The sequence below is a fragment of the Rhinolophus sinicus genome, linkage group LG07 (genome assembly GCF_036562045.2).
Source record: "Rhinolophus sinicus isolate RSC01 linkage group LG07, ASM3656204v1, whole genome shotgun sequence".
Lineage (NCBI taxonomy): Eukaryota > Metazoa > Chordata > Mammalia > Chiroptera > Rhinolophidae > Rhinolophus > Rhinolophus sinicus.
Genome location: NC_133757.1, coordinates 83,246,049 through 83,262,276, shown reverse-complemented (window position 1 = coordinate 83,262,276; position 16,228 = coordinate 83,246,049). Strand labels below are relative to the sequence as shown.

Genomic DNA, 16,228 nt, shown 5'->3' with positions numbered 1-16,228 from the left:
ATCAGAATTCCATGAGTGGCCTCGCAGCCTCACACCAAGCACTTGACTCTTACAGGACATAAGATCCGCTTGTTCCAGTGTGGCCTGTCCTGGGCCACTCTTTTGCCTGGAAACTGAATCAGGAATTTCCTGTGTACCCTGTGACCACGCCTTCCAAAAAAGCTGCGGGAAGACTAAGGAATCAGACATAAGCTAGAAAAAAAGTTATGTTTAAATGCAAATGTCCCTGGTTAGTACTTGGATGTAATAACTAACTAACTAACTAACTAACTAACTAACTAACTAAATGTAAATGTCCTAGGCAGGGACAAGTTCCGGCGGGATGACTGAAGCTGATTCGGCTGAGCCACGCCTCCCCACACCAGCTGACCATCAGGCACAAAGGGTCCAATCAGAAGCGCCACTGGGGCAGGTGGGTGAGGCAAAGCATCACACTTGTGTGGACGTACCTTATCGCTTCTGGGGAGCTCAGGATCACTAGCTGTAAACAGTCCCAGGTGGCTCTGCCACAGCCTCTGTCTCGCTGTGATCTGCACTGGTCCTGAGGATAGGCAGGACTCCAAGAGACCCAGGAAACCTAGAAATGGTGAGTGTGCCGGGCTGGGAGCGGAGACTGCGACGAGGGATTGGTTGGAATCGGCTGGAACCGGCTGTGCTGCGACCTGTCCCCCCCACCCCCCATGGTCAACTCCGGAGTTGACCCGAGTCCCCAGGGGGCGCCGCTTTACCTCGGTCCCCTCTGACATGCAGCATTGGGGCTGGGCAGGCAGCTGGAACCTGGGCATCCTGTCCAATCACTGAGCGCGGCGACTTCGCCCGGACGGGAGACTTTCTGGGCAGCCCCGAGTCTCCCCAGATTGTGCGGTGACCATGGGGAGGGATGTCAGGGTAGAATGTTGACTGGGTCTCCGCAGTTCGTGCCTGGGAGGAGCTGTGGTCTGTGGCGTCCCCAATCCGTCCTTTCTCGGGGGGAGAGGGCGTGCAGCAGGGTCTCAAACCTACGACCTTGACACCCTCCCCGCTCCCCCCCAGCTCTTCCTGGGACTGGCAATAGGTCCCTAAATTTTACAGATTACTCCTTCCATTCCCAAAGCCAACTTCCCCTCTCCAATTCACAGCATCATTATTGACTCTTTATCCTCTGGGTGCATTTCAAACAGACCCAATATTTTAATTATTTATCTCTTCCCGGCAGAACCATGCATGCTGTGGCTGCTTGGCTTGTAGGCGGTGAGGAGGAGTCAGGTAGAAATATAAAAGGAAGATTTATTGAAGTACGAGAAGGGTCGGCTGGGCAGAGTCTGCTGGATACTGCTGCCTCGAGTCTTCGTTTCGTCTCAAGTTTTATATTTTCTAATCAGGATATAAATTTCTTCCGCCTGTAGTGGAATTTTCTATTGAGTTGGGCTTTGTCCGTTGGGGTGGGGGAAGGTGCAGTTAAGCCAAGCCGCTTATCGCCACCTTTGCATATGTTATGTAGGTTTAAGTTGGAGTCAGGAGTGGATCCCACACAGATGCCAAAACCTTTCCCAAGTCACAGGGCTAACACTGAGCTGAAATAAATGAAAACATTAAAACTGCTATGCGTAGTAAATGTATAGGAAGCAGAATCATTAACAGTTGGCGGAAAGGAAGCGAAGAAAGAAAAGAAAGCTTTCAAAAAGTCCCAAGCTAAATTCCATTTGTTAATTATACCAGAGATCCAAATCTCAGAAGATTTAGTGCCATCATTACAATACCCCTGTCTCCTCAAAGCACTACTCTTTTTTTTAAAGATTTACATTTGCAAATATTTTACGGGAGAGGAAAGCCGGAATAACCACCTGGAATACGCTTTATGAAATCCGAGTTCCTCTCCCCCAGAACCTGCCTTGGGCACAGACATCCTATGGGAAGTCCTCCACTTTGGAACCTTTCCTGGGTGATCTCTCCTGTCAGCACTGTCCCTCCCTGGGTTTGTCACCTTTGAAAAGATTTATTGACTTAAATCTCAATTTCTCAATAGGAGTAAAATGTGTGTAATCAGTAGAAGTTAAAATACAGTGTAAATAGTTCCAGACAGGCAAGAATGCAGTAAATTTCAGAAGAAATAAAATATTCCCGTAGTACATTCGTTTGGATAGAATTCTTGCACTCTTTTCTTCCCCTGAGGAGGTGTAGTAAGTTTCTGAGGCCTGTTCTTTACTTTTGGGTGGTTTCAAATAAAATTCCTTGTGTTTGCTGGCTCGTGGGCCGTGAAAGAATTCACGAGTCAGGCAGAAATATAGAAGATTTGTTCAAGTAAGAGGAGGGTCGGCTGGGCAGTCTGCTGCAAACTACTGCGTTGAGTCTTTGTTTGGTCTCAAGTTTTATGTTTTCCTGTAGTTGGGGGTAGGGGGAGGTGTGATAAAGCTGGTTATCACAGCCTTTGCATAGGTTATGTAGATTTAAGTTGGAGCCAGGAGAGTGGGTCCCATACAGATGCAAAACCTCTCCCAACTCACTTGGCTAGCAATGGGCCTAAGTAAATAGAAACATTGAAACGGCGTAGTAAACGTATAGCAAGCAGAATCATTAAGAGCCAAAGAAAAGAAAGCTTTCAAAAATTCCCAAGCTAATTGCACTTATTAATTTGAATTATACCAGAGGTCCCAATCTCAAAAATAGAAGATTTAGTGCCACTATTACAATCCCTCCGTCTTAACATTCCTGGGTTAGCCTTGCAGAGCAGAAGTTTTCAAGCAGATTAATTATTTACAAACCAATTTCTTTACTTGGAAATAAAAACTAACAGCTTCTTTTCTGAAAGTAATAGATACTTGGGGTTTTCTTGTTGAACTTGTAAAGGTGTCTTAATATTTTCTTCCCTCCTTTTTTACATAAATGCTGGGTTCATATGATTTTGCTGGATTGTTCAAACACTGGGTTTGTTATTTAGAATATCAACTGTGTTCCAAAGCAACTCCAGTGCAAAGCAGAGGCCTGAGGTCCGTGACTCAAGATAAGGCCGCCTTTAGCCGACAAAGGGAAGTACAGTTGACCCTTGAACAACAGTGGTTTGAACTGTGTGGGCTCTCATATAGCACTTTTTTCGATCAATATTATAAATGTATTTTCCATATGATTTTCTTAACATTTTCTTTCTCTAGCTTACTTTACTGTAAGAAAACAGTATATAATACATAATACGTGTAGTTGTTTATATTATTGCTAAGGCTTCTGGTCAACAGTAGGTTATTAGCAGTTAAGTTTTTGGGAAGTCAAAGTTAACAGTATTTTCAGCTGCACAGCGCTCCTAAGCTCTGCATCAATGAAAGGTCAACTGTACTTGAAGGCCCAGTGGTTCTTCCTGGGGAGCCTCAACTGCAGGTGTCCTACCTGCTCACACCAACCGTGGAGGGTACCCTTTATAGTGAGAGACTACGGAGCCCTGGGAATGTGGACTGGCCCCTGCATGGGGGTGGGGGACGACGACGACGACGACGACGACGATGATGATGATGATGATGATGATGCCGCCCTTCCTAAGGTTCTGGTTGTGGCTTCTTAGGCCTCAACATATTTAGACCTTATTTTTGAGTTTTACATCCACAGTGTAGGTGCACTCAGTGTAATTTGTGCACATTGAGAAAGTCCGCCAATGTTTACCCAGTGACCTAACATACAAAATAGGAAAGGACACGAGGAGAGGGAACAAAAGGAAAAGGGTATTGAAAAGGGTTCACAATTTGACCCAATGGTAAATCCAAAATATACTAAAGGAATTTACATAATGAAAAAAGGTAAAAGGGGACTCCTTAGCTTTTGAGCCTCTAAAACAGGTTTTGAATGAATATTGCCACCTCCTGTAACAGTAATTGACAAACCCTCACACAATTACTCAGTGCTAAGTCTCAAATTACAGTTTACCTGGGATCTCGGTAAATTAAAGCAAGGTCCCCCAAGTTCTTAGGGGAATTACTGAATATAATATAGAGGACATAGGGTGTACTTCACCTTAACCATCAGAAATCCTTGCCTTTTCCCATAGTCATAGCACCCATTCTCCTAAAATATCCTCTAGTGAGCAGGAAAGTTCAGAACCCATAATTCAGAAATTCAAAATTCAGTTAAATTTTCACTTCCAAATTGGCTTCACAAAATGGGACTCCATGGTTTATACTCCTGACTTAATTTAGTTAATATGGTCTAGTGTAAATTAAAGAGGACCCTGAAGGATTGAAAGCCATTATAAGAAACCTATTAGGAAGAAGTGATTCTCCCAGTGTTTGTCCTTTGAACATCTGAATGTGACCTGTTCTTAAACCTGGAAAAAATGAATGATACCTCACACTGGATTTCCACAACCTTGAGTCTGTGGTCACAGCAAAGGAAAACCCTATTCCCAGTCCCCAACATTATGGAAACTACGGACTCCATCCACTCAGCAACGGGTACACATTCTGCTCTCATAGATTTAGGTAAGTCTGGTCTGCTCAGTGCCTGTGTCAGCAGCCTCTCAAATGCCATTCACCTTCACCTCTGAAAGGACATGACACGCCTTTACCTGGTTCCCCTCAGGGAACCTCAGCACCATTACCACCACCCCCAGTCTCTGCAGGCAGGGGCTGAGCTGTGTTTATCTTGCTCCAGGAGAACAGGTATGACGTGACATTCATGATGTTCTTGCTCGACACTCATTTGACATTCAAGACATACATATATTGGAAAATGGGGCTCGCAAAAAGTGGACAAACTATTGCCCCAGACATAGTACAAGACTCTGATACCTTGGTTACATTTTAAAAAATTATTTAATAAACAGGTCACTTCCTTCCTTACACCATGAAGAAATAGCTACAAGTCCTTCTCAACACCCACAACACTCTAAATTCTTTTCATGTTTGGGAGGCAACATATTCCTTGTTTACAAACTTTGCTTTATGCTGTTACTTGCAAATTGGCCCACCTTGAATGGGCACTCCTGCCATAAATGTCTCTAGACTTAAAATTGCCAGTTAATGGGTATACCTGGTAGTGTCTTCACCATAGAGGCTTCATTGACCATCTCTCACACCTGGAGTTACCCATGATGGCCTTAAGATGTAATTTCTGTCTCTTGATTATGTTGACTAGATGTTTATCAATTTTATTAATCTTGTCAACAACCAGCTTTTTTTGTTTTACTTTTATCCATTGATTTTTCATAACTACATTGAATTCTTTTAAAATTCTTATTACTTCTTTTATTCTGCTTACTTCAGGTTTAATTTGCTCTCTAAATGTTTCCTAAAATGGATGCCTACTTTATTGATTACAGACTTTTTTCTACTATATATATGTTCGATGGCATAAATTTCTATGTAGGCATTACTTTTGCTGCATCTCACAACAATTGATAAATTTAATTTTCATTTCATGTAGTTAAAATAATTTTCCTTTCTCTTGAAACTTTTTCGATCCCATGTGCTATTAAAAATGTGTTGTTGAATGTCCACATATTTGGGGTTTTACCAACTATCATCCTGTTAGTGATTTCTAGATTAATGCCTATGTGGTGTGAGAGCATACGGGATTTTGTATATCTGTTCTTTCAAAATTTTTAAGGGGTGCTTTTTGTCCCAGAATACGTTCTTTGTTGGTGAAGGTTCCATGTAAACTTGAGAAGAATGTATAGTCTGCTCTTGTTTCATGAAGTTTCATAGATTACAATTAAATCCCGTTGTTGTATCGGGCTGTTGAGTTCCTCTGTCCTTGGTGATTTTCTGCCTGCTGGAATTTATAATTCGTGATAAGGGGTATTGAAGTGTATAATGATAGTAGTGGATTCATCTGTTTCTTTTTGCATTCTATCAGTTTTACCTCATGTATTTTGCCCCTCCTTTTATGCACACACACGAAGGATGTTATGCCTTTTTGAAGAATGGTCCCTTTTATCACTGTGTAATGTACCTCTTTATCTCTGAGTTTTCCTTGGTCTGAAATCTGCATTGTCTGAAATACATATACCTATGGCATGTTTTTTTCATTAGTGTTGGCATGGTACATTTTTTTAATCTCTTTACCTTTCATCTATCTCTGTCTTATATTTAAAGTGACTTTCTCCTAGACAATGTGATTAAAGTGGTAATTGATTCAGTTGGATTAATATCTACCATACGTTTTACTGTTTCTGTATGTTGGCCTTGTTCTTTTTTTCTTTTTGTTTTCCTCCTTTTTCTGCCTTCTTTGGCTTTAATTGAGCATTTCACCTGGTTCTTTTTTTCTCCCCTTAGGATATTAATTACACATATTTTAAAACTATTTTGGTGGTTGCCCTTGAGTTTGCAGTATACATTTACAACTAATCTACTGCCTCTGTCAAGTAACACTGTCTGTACCACATCACTGGTCATACAAGTACCTCAGACCACACTATTCCCAATTTCCTCCTCTTTGTACCTGTCACATTGTTGTCATTTATTTCACGTGTCCATAGCTTATATTTGCCAAATTGTTGATAATGTTATTTTTTAACAAAGTGTCATCTATTATATTAACTTTAAGAAATACAAAAGATATTTTACCTTCCTTTTCTTGTAATCCCCTTTACCATTTACATTCTTTCTGATGAATTTTTGAATGGTCTTCCAAGTATGTGTACTAATGAAAAATTCAATTTTTGTCTCAGAAAGTTTTTATTTCTTCATTTTTGAAGGAAAGTTTTGCTTGACATAGAATTCTAGGAAAGTAGTTTTATCTTTCAGAACTTTAAATGTTTCGCTTTACTCTTCATGTTTCCATGGTTTCTGAAAAAAGTCTGATTTAATTGTAATCTTTGATTTTTAATGACTAAGGTGTTTTTTTCTTCTCACTTATTTCAATATATTCTTTCTCTTGGATGTTTGTCTAGTTTGAATATGATATACTTGGTTCTGGACTTTTGTTTCTAATATTTAGTGTTCTCTGAGCTTCCTGCATCTACAGTGTGCCATCTAGCATTAATTTTAGGAAAATCTTAGTCATTGTTACTTCACTGCTTTCTTCCGTTCTTTTTTGTCTTTTCCTTCAGGTATTCCCATAAAGTATATTTAAATCTTCTATGTAAAGCAGGTTTTCCTAGGGTTCATGGATATTGTGTTCTGTCTTTGTTCTTTTTTCAATGAGACTGCTGAAATAGATTTTTTGGTTGTATATAGGCCATGTTAAGAATTGAATATCTGGGGCATAATTCAGAATGCCATGTTTGTTTTCTCTTTCTTAATTATGGAGATAGTGGGTTATCCTGTGATCAGAATTATCTGATGGATCTAAGAAAATAAGTGTTTTTTTTCACTTTTTTTTTTAGTGGGGTCGGTATTGACAGCTTCTAAGTTACTTAAATGCCAGCCAGAAACCAGCAGTCTCTGACTCCATTTTTCCATCGTTGACTGCTGACAGCTTTTAAGCCTCATCCCTCTTTCCTCTTGTGCACCCAGGTGATAAGAAAACCTTGGTGCTCCTGCCTTTGTGGTAGCAGAGATGGAAACCACACAAGCTCCTGCCCTTGTGTGTGAATGCTCACCCTAACCCACCCACTAGCCTCAATTAAAAAAAAAAAAAAAAGAGTCCATGCACCTTTCCTTCCTCTCACGGGCTATTTCATGCCTGCTTGAGAGGCCTGCCTTCCTCTCCCCAGAGACCTCAGTTATGGAAGCTGTAACCCCTTTCATACCCTAGTGGCCAAGTGTGGTGTCATCATCTGCCCTCCCATGCGCAGGGGCTGAGCTCTCATGCTCCTTTACACCACGGGAGAGCTGGGACATGACAGAAGAAGGGCGGGCAGCCTCTAGGGTGCCTGGTCAGGAAACACTTTTAGCTGATTAGAGAGTGAACATTTTAATGTCCTTTTGGAGGAAAGCACTGCTGACATCTTTATGTATTTTATAATCATGAGCACATTCACCATCCACCCACTGTGGACAACAATGAACTTTCTTGTACTCTGCAGCGATTAACTTGTTCCTCACTGTCAGCATGATCCAGGATAAACTGTTACGGTTATGTTGGAAAGAGCTCTTCTGGCTTACTATTATCTCAGTGCATGTCTGTATGTACCAAAAATGGATTGGCAGCAGCCCTGAGACACATGAAGACAGGAATTTTGTGGTCTAAGGTGTCATGCCTTCTTCCTCATATCTGAGTTCTAAGTGCCAAATAACTTTCTAGCCCACCAAATTGGACAGAGAGAAAAAGGAAGAACTGAGTCTGATAAATATTACACAAGGTAAAAGCAGTGCTTCCCCACAAGAATATTTTCATCAGCCAGCTGCATCTGATTACAGGCGTACCTCAGAGATATTGTGGGTTTGGTTTCAGACCATCACAATAAAGCGAATATTAATAAAGCAAGTCACATCAATATTTTGGATTTCCAGTGTATATAAATGTTATGTTTATGCTCTACTGCAGTCTATTAAGTGTGAGATAGCATTATGTTTAAACAACAAATGTGTATACCTTACTTAAAAATACTTTACTACTAAAAAATGCTAACCATCACCTGAGACTTCAATAAGTCATAATCTTTTTCTGGTGGAGGATCTTGTCTCTATATTGATGAAAATGCAATATCTGCGGCACTATAAAACTAAGCAAAATAATACAAAGTATGGTTATATTTCTAACGGTGTAGATGACTGTAAGATGATATAGTCAGCTGGAGTTGATTAAAAGTTGGATTTCCACAGGCCTCCTGGACTCTCATGTTTGGTGATAGGAATAGAAGAAAAAGCTTCCAGTTCTTCACTATATATTTTTTTTTTTAACTTTTTTTTCCCCCAAGTCAAGTTGTTGTCCTTTCAGTCTTAGTTTTGGAGGGTGCTGTTCAGCTTCAAGTTGTTGTTCTTTCAATCTTAGTTGTGGAGGGCGCAGCTCAGCTCCAGGTCCAGTTGCCGTTGCTAGTTGCAGGGGGCACGGCACACCATCCCTTGCGGGAGTCGAACTGGCAACCTTGTGGTTGAGAGTACGTGCTCCAACCAACTGAGCCATCTGGGAGGGAGCTCAGCTCAAGGTGCCGTGTTCAATCTTAGTTGCAGGGGGCCGAGCACACCATCCCTTGGGGACTCGAGGAATCGAACTGGCAACCTTGTGGTTGAGAGCCCACTGGGCCATGTGGGAATCGAACTGGCAGCCTTCAGAGTTAGGAGCACACAGCTCAACCACCTGAGCCACCAGGCCGGCCTTCACTATGTTTTTATTCACTGAAATCTCATGTAGATGTGACCCACTGCTTCATGGAGTGCTGTAAATAGTAAGGAATATGGAAAGAGATGAAATAATTTTTATCACACGGAATGACGGTCTTAAAATGATAATATTTGTTTCATCTATATAGCATTTCTGTCATTTCTCAACATGCTAAGCACCCTGCCATTAGGAAAAAACAGGATATAATGTGATCACAGTAAAAATGTATAATTTCCCTATGTTCATGATGCTATTAAATTAATGAGGAAGTGTGGGCTGAGAGTAAGTTTCTGATGATCAAATCATAGGATAAATGTTTGGTGATGACAGAATCATGTGTAACCTTCCTACAAATGGAGTCTAGATGCCCAGTGCTGTCAGTCCCATGAATCACATATATTGGGATGTTTTAGGACTCAGTGGCCGTTGAGGATGTAGCTGTGACCTTCACCTTGGAGGAGTTGGCCTTACTGGATTCTTCACAGAAGAAATTCTATAGAGATGTGATGTGGGAAATCTTCAGGGACCTGGCCTCAGTAGGTAAGGATGACAACTTAATCTTCACCTTGTTAATTAGAGGCCAGGTGTTTCTTGCCCATCAGCAAGAATGGTGGAAATGGAGGAAGGACATTGATAAATAAACTGGGGATAGTCACAGCTCATCATAGAACTAGAATCTAATAATTTTTCTATACTTTCTAATACTTCGGAATTATCTTTTGGGGTCTGCTTTTAGGGAAAGAATTGGAAGATTATGACATTGAAGATCAGTACAAAAACCAGGGGAGAAAACCGGGGTGAGTCACACTCACAATAGAAAGCAGTTTACACTTGAGAATCCTGCTATGTTCCAAATTTTAAAAAGAAGAAAATAAAAGTACCCCTTCTTCAAATTTATTACTTCTTAGAAAATTTTTACCAAATTACTTATATATGACATAGATGGTCAGTGTTTACAAAATAGTTCACTAGGAAACAATATTAATAATCTCTATATGTGATATCACTGTTTTGATAACAGTAAAGGTGAAGTTCTCTTGTGGAAAATTCAGTATCTTTAATCCAAACAATTTAAACAAAGCAGAAAACTTACACTGTTGCTATAAATCATAAAAATATAGTTCAAATATACTACAAAATATAAAATTATTAGTAAATAAATCATTACTAATATGCATCTTGGTTTTTACAGAAGTCACATGGAAGAGAAAATCTGTGAAAGTGAAGAAAGTGGAGTAAAACCATGGGAATACAGTATGAGTGGAAGAGTCTTCATGCAGCAGTCATCTGGTGAGAGGTACATCAGATGTCACACTGGGCACAATCCCTGTGAGTATCAGAAATATGGAGAGAAGCCACATGAATGTAAGAAATGTGGGAAAGCATACATTTATCCCAGTTCATTTCAAATACATGAAAGGCCTCACACTGGAGAGAAACGCTATGAATGTAAAAAATGTAGTAAAGCCTTCAGTTGTCTTCATTATCTTCGAAGACATGAAAGAACTCATACTAGGGGAAAACCCTACAAATGTAAGGAATGTGGGAAAGCCTTATGTGAACTCTCAAGCCTTCGAGCACACATGATCACTCACACTGGAGAAGGACCTTATAAATGTAAGGCATGTGAGAAAGCATTCCTTTCTCCCAGTTCATTTCGAATACATGAAAGGACTCACACTGGAGAGAAACCTTATGAATGTGAACAATGTGGTAAAACTTTCAGATATTATAAAAATTTGAAAGCACATGAAAGGACTCAAGAAGGAGAGAAATCCTATAAATGTAAGGAATGTGGAAAAGCTTTCGGTTGTCTCAGACATCTTCAAAGACATGAAAGTATCCATACTAGAGAGAAGCCCTATGAATGTAAGCAATGTAGGAAAGCCTACACAGATCAGAGTTCCTTACGAAGACACAAAATGACTCACAGGACAGAAACCCTGTGAATGTAAAAATGTAATAAAACAGTCAAATGTTTTAGCTATTTTCAGAAACATGCAAAATCACACTAGAGAGATTCTATAAATGAAGAAAAAAGTGGTAAAACCTATAGAGATTACTGTTGCTTACAAACACCCAAAAGAACTCGTGCTGGAGAGAAAGACTATTAATGTAAAGAATGCAATAAAGTCTGAGGATGTTACAGTTTCTTACTAAACACACACACACAAGGACTCACACAGAAGAGACCCTGTGAAGATAAAAAATGTGGTAAAGCTTTCACTTCTAAGTTTCCAAATTCATGAAAGAAATCTCAGTGGAGAAAAACTGAGTGCAAAAAAAAAGTAGTGATGCATTCATTTATCCCAGTTACTTTGGAATACATTAAAGAACACACTGGAGAGAATCAGATGAATATGAACATTAGTATAGCCTTCATTTGTCACAAAACCATTTGAAGACACAGGAGAATACACATTGTAGAAACACTATATGAATATTCACAACGTGGGAAAGCCTTTAATCCCCGTTTTTTCTGAAGGTATGAAAGTGCTCACTGGATAAAATCTCTTGAATGTAAACAGTGTGTGAAAGACTTCAATTGGTTCATATCCTTCCTTACAAGTGAAAACTTTTACCAAAACAGATATAAATGGAGTATCATGAGAAAGCTTCATGGAAATTAAACCATGTATAATGTTCCAAAAAACTTTCCACAGGAAAGAGTTGTTATTAAATTTGTAAATATATTGTGTTTATCAAGCTTCTTTCCAAAAGTACATCATTGGGATGTGGAGTTTTACTAATTTATGAAACGAATATTATGATGAGATGATTTTGTGAGTCATCTTTCAACAATAGTACACAAGATTAATAGGTAGTGCTTTTTCCTTAAATCAGTTAAAAATATTTTCTCTATCCATTTTGAACTGTTGGATCCAGAAATTAATTGATGTGCATTTGTAATATGAAGTTAATTTTTGTATAAAATTTTATTTGTTATATGTTAAGGCATTATTTAAAAAATGACAGTTTGGTTATTTGTTGGGGTTTTCCTACTAGTCTAGTGACAGTTCCTGGATATGTCTAGTTCATTGTATATATCCTAACTTTCTTACTGAAAAAGTATTTTTTTGGGAGGGGGGGACATAGGGGGGTGGCAAGTATAAGAACATTTTTTTATTTTCCATGTTAATAATTAGTTGGAATAGACTATTTTGTATAATATAAAGAATATACTGTCAGGTAAATTATTGTTTTCCTATGTGGGCCTTTATTGTTTGTTTTCCTTTTGCCTAGATATGGTGAATAGACTTTAAGAAAAGAGACTTGTCATAGGATAAAACTAGAGTTGTAGATATCCCCCCTCATGGGTAATATTAGGAATTAGGTTTTTCAGAACCATTCCCTTTATGGTGTCATGTTAGAATTCACCAATAGCCTTGCATGCATTTGGAAGGCAGAAGTTAAGAAAGCATTAGTCATGGGGAGACAAAGAAACATGTCCCAAATGAAAGAACAGAACAAAGCTCCAGAAAAAGAACCAAACAAAATGGAGACAAGATGCAGACTTCGAAACACCGGTTATAAGGATGCTCACTAATCTCAGGGAGAACTTTAACAAAGAGATAGGAAACATAAAAATGGAGATACAAAACATAAAAAAGAACCAATCAGAAATAAAGACTGCAATAACTGAAATGAAGAATACATTAGCGGGAATCAACAGTAAATTAGATGAAGCAGAGGATTGAATCAGTGATTTAGAAGATAATGTAGTAGAAAACACCCAATCAGAACAGCGGGGAAAAAAAAATCCCCTAAAATGAGAATTTATGGGGCCTCTGCAACAACATCAAGTATAACAACATTCACATCGTAGGCATACCAGAAGGAGAAGAGCGAGAGAAAGGAATTAAAAACTTATTTAAAGACTCAGTGACGGAAAACTTGCCTAAACGGGTGAAGGAAATATACAAGCCCAGAAAACACAAAGAGTCCCAAACAAGATGATCCCAATAGGCCCACACCAAGACACATCATAATTAAAATGCCATAGGTTAAAGAAAAGGAAGAATCTTAAAAGCAGCAAGAGAAATGTAGTTACCTACAAGGGAACTCCCATAAGAGTACCAGCTGATTTCTCAATAGAAACTTTGCAGGCCAGAAGGAATTGGCAGGAAATATTCAAAGTGATGGCAGGAAATATTCAAAGTGATGGAAAACAAGAACCTGCAACCAAGATTAATCTACCCAGCAAGGCTATCATTTAGAATCAAAGGACAGATAAAGAGCTTCCCAGACAAGAAAAAGCTAAAGGAGTTTTTCACCACCAAACCAGTATTACAAGGAATCTTAGAGGGATTACTTCAAGATAGAAAAAAATATATATATGAATAATGAAATGGCAAACTACATACCTATCAACAATTACTTTCAATATAAATGGGTTAAATGCTCCAATCAAAAGATAGGTGGCTGAATGGATTAGAAAACAAGACCCTTATATATGCTGCCTACAAGAGACTCACTTCAGATTGAAAGACCCATACAGACTGAAAGTAAAAGGATACAAAAAGATACGAAAATTGAAACAAACAAAAAGCTAGGGTACAAATACCAGGCAAAATAGACTTTAAAACAAAGAGTATAACAAGAGACAAAGAAAGACCTAGTAATCCTACTTCTGGGTATTATTTCACAGAAATCTAAAACACTACTTTGAGGGGCATGTGCTGATCCACGCGTTCAATGTAGCATTATTTACAATAGCCCAGACATGAAGGCAACCTTGGTGTCCCTGAGTGGATGAATGGATAAAGAAGAGGTGGTACATACGAGTGTATACAATGAAAAAAAGAATAAAATCTTGCCATCTGTGACAACATGGATGGATCTGGACGGTAAGGTGCTGAGTGTATTAAGTCAGCAAAAGCAAATGTCATATTTCACTTAGAAGTGGAATCTAAAGAACAAAAGAAACAAAGGCATAGATACAGAGAACATTTTGATGGTTGCCAGATGGGAGAAGTGTTGAGGGTGGGTGAAAAAGAGGAAGGAATTAAGAAGTACAAATTGGTTGTTACACAGTAGTTATAGAGATGTAGGGTCTAGCATAAGGAATACAGTCAATCATATTGTAATGACTACATATGGTATCAGATAGGTACTAAATTAAGCAGGGTGATAGATGGGAGGGGGGTTGGCTGCAGGGTGATAAATGTTGAAGGGATTAAGGAATACAAATTGGTAGTTATAAAATAGTCATGGAGATGTAAAATAAAGCATAGGGAATATAAATAATAATATAATAACTATAGTGCCAGGTGGGTACTAGACTAGTCAGGGGAAATCATAAATTATACAAATGTCTAACCACTATGCTGTACACCTCAAATTAATGTAAAATAACATTGAATGTCAACTATAATTTAAAAATTAAAATGGGGGTGGAGATAAAGGGGAATAAGAGGTTCAAAACTCCAGATATAAAGCAAATAAGTCTTGGGGATATAATATACAGCATAGGAAATACAGTCAATAACATGGTGATAGCGTGGTATGGTTGCTGGACTTACCATGGTGATCACTTCTTTAGCATAGGGAATATAATCAATAATATGGTAATAACTATGTGCGTACTTTTGAATAACTATCATGTACACCTGAAACTAATATAATATTGTATGTTAGCTGCATTTTAATAAAAATCTTAAAAAATAAAAGCATTAGTCAGATTTTGAAGCCACCAAACCAGGCGACAGATAGATACATAGGAGCTTTGAGGAAATCATCTTTCAGCCCATTTTCCAGATTCTTTGCTTTTCTTATCAAAAGTATCCTCAAAACCACCACCAAGTTTTTGATTTCCATCTTTTTAGAGGTGTGTGTTTTCACTGATGTCTTCAAAAGATCCACATCAAAGATCCATCAGAGTTTGGATTTTTCTATAAGGTCTCTTGTGTCCACCAGGAAACTGATTCAGACTTTCTTCCTTGGAAGTACTGTCTGATCCCCTTCTTTTCTAAATTGTTAATAGATCCATATAAGGTCAAATTTGTGCAGGAAATGCCTTATGCTGTTAATAGTTTCAGTAGGTTTTCTTGACATCTACAACGATTCATTCAAAAAGAACATGGGAGGTTGTTTCTGTGGTGCATTGTATCCTGGCTGCCTTTGTCTGGTATTTGCATGTGAGAACAAGCACCTTCCTCCTGTCGGAAGCCTGTGGGTGTTTCCTGTTACTTGTAGCCGAATGTAATCCCTCAGTATGTTTTCACTTGTTTGATTGTATGTGATTAAATGTACATTTTTCTGTCAAAGGAAAACTTTTCCAGTTATTTCATAGAAATATTTTTAATTGTTTTCTACCATGTTTCCCCAAAAATAAGACCTAGCTGGACTATCACCTCTAATGCGTCTTTTGGAGCAAAAATTAATATAAGACCTGGTCTTATATTACATTATATAAGACCAGGTATTCTGTCCTGTCCTGTCCTGTCCTGTCCTATTATTATATTACATTATATTGATCCGGTCTTATATTAAAATAAGACCGGGTCTTATATTAATTTTTGCTCCAAAAAACGCATTAGAGATGATGGTCTGGCTAGGTCTTATTTGCTGGGAGACACAGTAAGTGATCAAATGCTAACTAATATTGTGTTTTCACATGTTGGAAGGATATATGAAAACGTTCCATTATAATTATGAATTCTGAGATAAACTTTGCAGTTTTCTTCATTTAATCATCGTATATGATGAGTCAGTATTACATGCATACAAGTTCAGGTGGTTTTTTTCAGGCAAATTTTATTTTGTATTCTTTTATAGTTACAATTTTGTCATGAATTTCATTTCTCATTCATTAATACCAAAAACTCAATTCATGGTTTTCATCATTGCCCTGTGCCAGTGACCCACAGCCTGTACTCAAAAAGTGGGAAATAATGAATTCTAATAAGAATGACCACAAACTGTGTGTAACAGTTAACAGGGTGCTGAAAATGACTTACATGATTTTGCCTTCTGGAGCTAAACTTAATTAGTATGAAGCCCCAGTTAGTCATATTATCAAGAAGAGGGGAATATTGGTCATTTTTATAATTTAGAACTTTTT

General features: G+C 38.5%; 1 protein-coding gene across 1 annotated transcript; it reads left to right on the top strand.

The window, feature by feature from the left end:
• The first annotated feature begins 44 nt into the window (after window positions 1-44).
• On the top strand, window positions 45-16,228 carry LOC109454324 (uncharacterized). The gene is made up of 5 exons (XM_074338128.1): window positions 45-229; window positions 302-586; window positions 9,579-9,705; window positions 9,902-9,962; window positions 10,358-16,228. Exons 2-5 carry the CDS (start codon window positions 584-586, stop codon window positions 11,112-11,114), a joined length of 948 nt encoding a protein of 315 aa, XP_074194229.1. The 5' UTR covers window positions 45-229; window positions 302-583; the 3' UTR covers window positions 11,115-16,228.

Excerpts from the sequence above, each read along its gene's own strand:
- LOC109454324 (XM_074338128.1), top strand. Across the intron at positions 9,706-9,901 it reads CAGGGACCTGGCCTCAGTAG|GGAAAGAATTGGAAGATTAT; the intron begins GTAAGGATGACA and ends GTCTGCTTTTAG. Across the intron at positions 9,963-10,357 it reads AACCAGGGGAGAAAACCGGG|AAGTCACATGGAAGAGAAAA; the intron begins GTGAGTCACACT and ends TGGTTTTTACAG.